The following is an 8,498-nucleotide window of genomic DNA, read 5'->3' on the forward strand; positions in this document are numbered from 1 at the left end:
GCAGTGTCAGTAAGATTAGCTTCAGCCCGACGTACTATTTTGACAACACATTGGCGAGAGCCACTCGGCGCTGAAAAAAAGTGAAACCACACTGTTGTGCTAGCTATTCCTGTACATAACGTGTTCTCGTTATAGTGCTCAATATCCTTCTGTTCGTGCCTGCGCGCCGATCTTTTTACGATGAATTCCGACCACTTAGCTCAACTTTCAGTTCAGCTAGGCTCGTTGTAGTGTCGGCAACACGGCGCGACTGAGGACAACGAACACACTCAACCCATGCCACACAAGACTCCTTTATTCCGGTGACAGTCGTATTTATATATGTCAGAGGTGGCGCCATCTCTTGATGACAGTCACCTAGTGTCGACCTTCGACACTACATCTACTCCTCCCTAAATATATACATATTTACACAAAAATAATTACAAAAAGAGTCAATGTTCACATCATGGTATATTATACATAGTCCTGAAATCTCGTGGGTTGTCTTCGGTTTCTTGCGGACCTACGAAGAGGTGGTGGCTCACCAGCCGGTTCGGTGCCAACAACTGGAGCACAATCACCATCACCATTCACTGGAGCACTATCACCATCACCATCCACTGGAGCACTATCACCATCACCATACACTGGAGCACTATCACCATCACGATCATCATCATTAGGAGCAGGGTGCTGGTGAAGGTCAGAGGAGAGAGTCGGTCTGCCAGGCGTCGGTGGACTTCGCACGGTGTCGTGGGAGTGTCCTTTGTCATTCCATATTAGCGCATGGTGCGGCAGGGCTTCCTTGGGAACTGCAGTCAATTGAGAGGCATTCCACGTGCGACCATCTTCCAGGCAGAAGGACCAGCGTCCTATTCGCTTGAGAATTTTCAAAGGAGGTCCAAAAGTGGGAGTGCCTTTCGGACCAGGGACTGGCTTCTTGACCCTCACGTACTTTCCAACTTGGAACTTGGGTACTCGGGCAGCTCTCCGTCGGTCAACATAATCCTTGCTTTTAAGCTGGCGCTCTTTCACCCTCTTCCGAAGTGAGGACATCTCCTGAGCGGGATCTGCGAAGAAGTTTGCAGTGGGGTAGCCAATGACGTCCAAGGATGTCCTCATGTGCCGGCTATGTAGAAGCACTGCCGGAGAGAGTCCAGTGGTACTGTGAGGAGTGGCTCTGTAGATTCCCAAGTACTCTGTAACAGTATTTTTTATTGGGCGCTGCTCCAGTATTGCCAACTGAATGTATGATTTGAGGACACGGTTAAACCTTTCGACCTGTCCGTTGGCTTGGGGGTGATATACAGCCGAAAAGCTGTGCCTGATACCTCTGTCTTGAAGAAAGGACTCGAATTCTTGAGATGTAAACTGTGGTCCGTGATCCGAGACGAGTTCAACCGGATAGCCTTCCCGTGCAAATATCGACAAGAGGAAGTCAAGCACTGTACGGGAGGAGGCTTCACGACAGAAAGCTATTTCCGGCCACTTTGAGAAGTAATCGACTACAGAGATGACAAAACGACAGTCAGCTGATGCACGCTCAAATGGCCCAACAACATCAATAGCTATCTTGCTCCAAGGCCGGTCGGGAAGAGCTTCTGGCTGCAGTGGAGTGGGGTAGCTCTTAACACTCTTGTCTGCAGCTTGGCAGGTTGCGCAGCTGTGGATAGCACTCTCAACCTGCTTGTCCAGACCTGGCCACCAGTACTTTTCGCGAAGACGTTGCTTTGTCTTCACTATTCCCGGGTGTGATTCATGGGCTAGTTGAACAAATGTAGCTGTGAGCTTGGCTGGAACTACAACGCGTTCTGAGCGCATCAACAGGCCGTCCACTACTGACAGTTCCTCTCGCACATCATAGTAAGGTCTTAGTTCAGGTGACAATGTTTTCTTGGTTGGCCATGTAGCCTGAACGCATTGTGCAACCTGCTGGAGCTTGCAATCCTCGGCTGTGGCAATACGGAGATCATTGATATGGACTGAAGACGTTACGATGGACACTATTTCTTCTTCAATCTTAAGGCCGTCTTCTGTGCCTGGGACAGGAAGCCGGGACAAAGCGTCTGCTACTTTGTTGTGTTCCCCACGCCGGAACTGTACAACGAAGTTGTAACGCAGCAACCGAGCAGTCCACCTTGCAATGCGAAGTGGTCGTTGTCCTGTGCTTTGTGTTGACAGCAAGGATACGAGGGCCTGGTGATCTGTTACCAAAGTGAATGATCGTCCCCAGAGGTAAATGTGCCATTTCTCGCATGCCCATAGACAGGCCAGGGCCTCGCGTTCTCCTGTCGAGTACTTCCGTTCTGTCTCTGTTAGGGTTCGTGATGCGAATGCAACGGTTCGAATGGATGGACCGTCAACTTGTTGCAGTACTGCACCCAGGCCATATGCAGACGCGTCTGTGGCTACAATAACTGGGAGCGCTGGGTCGAACATTCGCAGAACTCTTCTCGATGCAAGAAGTTCCTTTACCTTTGTAAAGCTTTGTTCAGCAGCAAGATCCCATTCAAAATGAACGTCCTTGCGAAGTAGCCTACGCATAGGTTCTACCTCTTCGGCAAGGTTGGGAATAAACTTGGCATAATACTCCACAAGACCAAGAAATGAACGCAGCATGCCTACATCTGTGGGGGTGGAAGCATGTACAATTGCGTCAACTTTTGCTTGAAGGGGTGCTACTCCTTCTGCGCTGACATGATGGCCAAGAAATGATAGCTCTGATGCATTAAAGATGCACTTATCATTGAGTTTGAGTCCAGCTTCGGAGATGCGCAGCAGAACTTGCTCCAGGTTTCTCACATGCTCTGACTCTGTCCTGCCGAAGATGATGATATCGTCTATGTAGCAGAGGACCCCCTTGCAACCATGCAGGATTGCAGTCATGAGTTGCTGAAATGCGGCTGGAGCAGACGCCAATCCGAAGCACACTCTTTTAAACCGGAAAAGGCCGTCGTGCGTAATGAAAGCCGTAAGGTCTCTGCTGTCCGGATGAAGGGTAACTTGGTAATATGCAGAGGCCAAGTCGAGCTTTGAGAAGTAACGTGCACCATTAAGAGAGTGCAGCAGCTCTTCCGTATGAGGCAGGGGAAAGCTATCAACTACAATTGCTTTGTTGGGCTCTCTGAGGTCAACGCATAGGCGGATGCTGTCATCTTTCTTGCGGACGACAACTATAGGAGAGATCCATTCAGAGGCGTTAGCCCTTTCAATTACATCATCGGAGAGGAGCCGCTGAAGCTGGTCGCTAACTGGCTTGCGCAGGGAAAGTGGGAGGCGTCTCAGCTTCTGCACCACTGGAGGGACTGACGGCTTCATTTTGACCTGATGCTGGACGCCTTTGGCCAGGCCAAGGCCCGGTGAAAACAAATGTGAAAACTTAGCCCATAACAGAGGTGGCATATCGAACTTCGGCGGGCTTGCAGGAACTGCGCCGCCCGTATGCGCAGATGTTGCTGTTTTCTGACTCATGGTCTCTGAAGCTTCGGCAGCCGTGCACAGGCAGCGTAGCTGCGCGCCCACAATGTGCAGTCCTAAAGCTTGCACCGCGTCCAGACCCAGAAGAGAAGTTCCTCCGGGGGTGACATGAATGGCTATCACGGCTGTTTCCCTTTTAAACGAGATGCTTGCTTTAAACTGGCCCAGTACGGGGATCTTCCGGCGTTGGAAGTCCAACAATGTAAGGGCAGAGCTGGTCAACTGAACCCCTTCAAACATGTTTCGAAATTCTTGTTCCCGTATAATTGACACAGCTGATCCCGTGTCGACCAAGAACTTAGCAACGCGCGGTTCTGAGCTCGAGGCGACTGGCGTGACTACGACATCAATGTAGACGCCCTTGCGCTTGTCTTCGTGAACAGTGAGTAGGCTAATGACATCTGGTGCATCTTGTTCAGGAACTACTTCTTGGATGTGAGTCGGGCGTTGTCCTCTGCGTGAGCTACGACACACTCGCATAAAGTGGCCACGGCGGCCGCATGCGAAGCAGGTTCTACCGCGAGCGGGGCATGCCGTCGGTTCACAGTGACGTGTGCCGCAATTACCACAAGCCTGCGTATTTTTGCTGTACTGAGCATCGGCAGCGTTGGTATCTGAAGATGGCGAGCTCGTTTGACGAGCGTGCGGCAAGCTAGGGCGGCTCTGATAAAGGGGGCGTGCCTCGTTGCTGTACCGGCGACTATCGCGCGTGTTTTGTTCGGAAGCGTCATACTGACGTGGATGTTGGCGTGTGATGCGCTCAACGGAATTAGAAAAAGCTTCCGACTGCAGCTGGGCTCGCTCGCTGAGTAGCGCAATTTCAACGGCACGGTCGAACGTCAATGTGTCACCTTCCAAGAGCAACCGTGATCGCAACTGCGGGGATGCAACTCCGGTAACGAACTGATCGCACATATTATCGTTGGCTTGCTCGGCGAAATCGCAAGAGGCTGCCAGTTCACGAAGCGCGAGGGCGAAGTCGGGGATGGACTCACCATGTAGCTGACGGCGCTCTCGGAAGTGATGTCGTTCTAGGCGAATGTTGCGCGCGCCGGTGAAATGTCGTTCCAGAATCTCGCGGGCCGCGTCGTATACGTCTGGGAGACTCGTCGCTGCTGCTTCTTGCTTGGAGGGCGCGCCACGGTCTTTGACTTCACCGGTTGAGGTAGCGGCGGCGGCCAACGGCTCAGTCGTCGGTAGCTGGGGTGCGGTGGGCGTCGGTGGAAGCGCATCGAAAATACGTTGTCCTTCCGGGCCCAGGCAGTGCAACAGCAGGGCTCGACGGCGGGGCGCAGGCAGGTCGGCCGCTCCAGACGCGAGAAGAAAATTCTCGAAGAGGCGTATCCAGCGGGTCCATGGTATGGCTGGAGTGCCCGGGGCGGCGAGAAAGGGGGGCGGCGGCGAAAGCGCGGCGGAAGCCATCGCGGTGTGATCGAAAACCTCGTCGCCAGATTGTAGTGTCGGCAACACGGCGCGACTGAGGACAACGAACACACTCAACCCATGCCACACAAGACTCCTTTATTCCGGTGACAGTCGTATTTATATATGTCAGAGGTGGCGCCATCTCTTGATGACAGTCACCTAGTGTCGACCTTCGACACTACACTCGTGTGTTCTGGGAAAACACCATTTACGGTATCACGTTGAAAAGGAAACTTGGTTCATGTTTCAAAAGAGGTTGCAGTGACAAACACTTCAGTTGAGTAAATGTTGGCGAATAAGGAAAGCCTTAGGCTGAATCCAACATTTCAGCAAGTGAACATTCCTGTAAAGGTTGTCACGGAAGGCAAGTTTCGAGAAGTGAGCTACCCTTGCTCGCCCACTGTTTATCAACTGACGTATGTGATAGCGGATGCCTGCGCGTGTTCCTGAAAGCACTCATTTATAAATAAAAAGGAATGATGTACCAGTGGACAGCACCGACAATAGACTGCACATGATGTGTGCGTGCACAATAGAGACATTTGGAACAGTAGTATACTAGACAGCTAGGAAGTGCTGGAAGTAATAGTAGCAATGTTGGAAAAATAGGCAGTGAGTAATTATTTCTGTCAAATGTGTATAATTAGCTTTTTTGTTTAATTGCTATGTTTCGCACTGAAAAATAAATAAATTAGTCCATTTTTTCTGGTGCCAATGGTGCATAGCCGTGAAAGACACTGCTTAAACGATGGACGATTGCAGAAGCTGAATTTACATTTTCATTCTTCACTACCTCCTAATTGTCTGCCTCACTCTTAACACGGGTGTCACACAAAACTAATAAGGCGGCAATAGGGCTAGATGGCACATCTTCATGCTCGTGATGCGCTGCAGGTAGACACGGACCAGAAAAAACGAGAACAGCACAAGGTGTTGCGCATCACCCTGTCTTGTTCTCGTTTTTCTTGGTCCGTGTCTACCTGCAGCGCATCACAAGCATGAACACAAAACTAGCCTTTTTTGGATATATAGCTCACGCCAATATCAAAGAAATAGCAGTTATTACACATTCAAATATTTAACATGCACAAACACTGGCCAACTCTATTGAACTCTGATTGTATCTATTGAGTGCACTCATTTATTTTTCTGTTAAAAATAAACATACTTTTAAAAACTCCCTGTCATGTGTCAGGTCTGTTATCTAGAACAAATATTATTTGCTACTTGTCTGTGGTTCCACTTCACATACAAAACAAATTGCTTGCACAAATGCAACGGTGCTGTACCCTCTTTTCTGGATGTGTCTGTTTACATATCATCCCATTAATGTATTGGCAAAGTTCATTGAATAAAACTAATGACTAAATTTTCAAATGCTTTACAAATTCAACAGCCTGTTTCATAGAACACTGCCCAAAATGTCCTTATGCACATGCTTCCATTCTCCTACTCCCATCATCAAACGTTATTATTTATTCCAGAGTAACGACCCGGAAACTATTCTCCAGGTGACCACTACACGAAATGCCTTGTTTAATGAAGGCACGAGTGTTTGCACACAGTTTTCTATTTTAGAACCTTCACAATGTCCTTCCCTACAAGCAATCGGTACACATAACTCTTTTCAGCACTACTGTAGCTTTCCCTGTCATTGCTTTGCAACAGCCTCCACAATTGCAGCAAACTATATTCACTGGGAAAAACAAGTGCTGCTAAATATGCACTACTACTGGCCCACTTGCTACCAAGTTACATGTGATACTCTATGCAAAGTTTCACACGTAGATTAAAGTACAGCATGTGCACCCCATCACATGCACTATCCAAGAAATTTGAAGCCAGCACATTTCCTCTAAACTGAATAATTCATGAAGCAAGAAGCAATAATTTGTGGACCCAATTTTGTACTGCTTCAACATACCGTACACTATCACTGCTTTTCAGTATAAGGCTTGCATTTGTCCGCCTGGTAAACTTTGGTGGTGGATAGGCGACTCTTGAGCTTCTTACGACTTGGTGTGGGTAGCTTGGAAACCAATGATCTCTCTTTTGTCCAGTTTTCTGAGAAGAAAAAGAATTGAGTCATGAGAAAAAGCAAGAAAGAAATGAAGAAAGAAAAAAAATTGGTTCAATAAGTAAAGTGTCCACAACCATACCTTGTGAGGATTTGGGACGACGAATTTACTTTCAGTAGTGGAAAATCCTCTGCTGACTTGAGGTAGGTTCACAGATAAAGCATCCGAGCGTGTGCTGATATGAGCAGTTTCTTGGAGGCTGTGGTTGGATTGGAAGAGGAAAAAATAATGATTACTATGGTAGAAGCGTGAGTGGATTGCGATTCATGTCTGAGAAGAATGTATATGAGAGCACTGCATGAGAAAAATAGTGTGCACATAACATTGCTTTGTTTGTGAATTTGTTTTAGTGGCGACCTTCAGTGGACCGTGTCTGACCAAGCCTCAATTAGAGGATACTAAGTTAGTTAATTTCCCAACTCTATAAACTACATGGTATGTGCAAATGTAATATGTATGATTGTAAACTTACAAAAATGTATAAATGCATATACATACTATAAGTTCACTTGGCTCTACCATGCATTGGACTTATGAGCATTTATCTCAGAAGACTAATTTGTGCAGAAATAGGTAAAACTTATGCTGTGATCTGTGTTACAAAGTTTAGCAGTAAAGATATTTTTTGCAAAAGTGAGAACGAAGTAAATAATCTTAGAAAATGTCATTGTAATCCACAAGCGGTGCATCCGATCAGCTGGACGAGTCGTAAAACCTTTTGAAATGACAAAAACCGTAGCGCATGCAAAAAAAGCTATGTTCAAATGCAAAGCAGTGCATTTTCACTCACCGGTGCGCACACCCACATGGTGCATGGTTATTCCGTTTTCGTAGGTAGTCTCCGAGCTCCTTGCTGGCATTGAATTTTCACGCTGGCAGCCGGTGAAGCGCCGCAGCTGACGTGATTCACAGGCTTTAGACACGTTCGCTTTGTGGCAGCGGCATGTAAAATTTGGCGCACAAACTCGCATTGCTATATCAAAACTGATTTAAAACGGAGCTGCGTAACGCCGATCAAAGCAAACGACCGCGGTACAATTTGAATGAAATAACCGACCGAAGCGCAATCGATGCCAATGGGCTGCTGCTTTTCGAGCGTCAATGTAATCTCAATACTTGTCCTCAAACAATCAAGCTATTGTATTAACTCTAGAAGTAACATAAAAACTAGTCCCTACTAGCTATATGCAAAATGACACGGTAACTAAGCTTTCAACAATCTTCTGATACATTCTGAAATAAAATTTTTGGCCGCGTTGAGCGCCCCTAACACGGAAAATGCGAACTAACTTATCCGACCGCTAAAAGAAGAGTCAGTAGCTCCACTCTCCGCGCATATCGATGGAACTCGCCGCGGTTGATTTTTTCGCCCTCTGCGGCGATCGCTGGAACTTGAGACTTTCCGGGGCCGTAGCACCAACGTTGGGTAGCACGGCACAAGCGCAAGGGCACAACCAGCCAACACAAACTCGTGACGTAGGTTTGTTTACGCATCCGCCGCGTTGATGTCGGCGTCGCGAAGCGCTCGCATCTCGC

General features: G+C 48.0%; 1 protein-coding gene across 1 annotated transcript; it reads right to left on the bottom strand.

The window, feature by feature from the left end:
• Positions 1–212: 212 nt before the first annotated feature.
• Positions 213–4,881, bottom strand: LOC119402517 (uncharacterized protein K02A2.6). Its single transcript, XM_049418684.1, has 3 exons — positions 4,455–4,881; positions 645–3,830; positions 213–250 (listed from the first exon to the last, which is right to left on the bottom strand). Exons 1-3 carry the CDS (start codon positions 4,879–4,881, stop codon positions 213–215), a joined length of 3,651 nt encoding a protein of 1,216 aa, XP_049274641.1.
• Between the last annotated feature and the right edge of the window lie 3,617 nt (positions 4,882–8,498).

The sequence above is a fragment of the Rhipicephalus sanguineus genome, chromosome 8, assembly GCF_013339695.2.
Source record: "Rhipicephalus sanguineus isolate Rsan-2018 chromosome 8, BIME_Rsan_1.4, whole genome shotgun sequence".
In the NCBI taxonomy this organism is placed as follows: domain Eukaryota; kingdom Metazoa; phylum Arthropoda; class Arachnida; order Ixodida; family Ixodidae; genus Rhipicephalus; species Rhipicephalus sanguineus.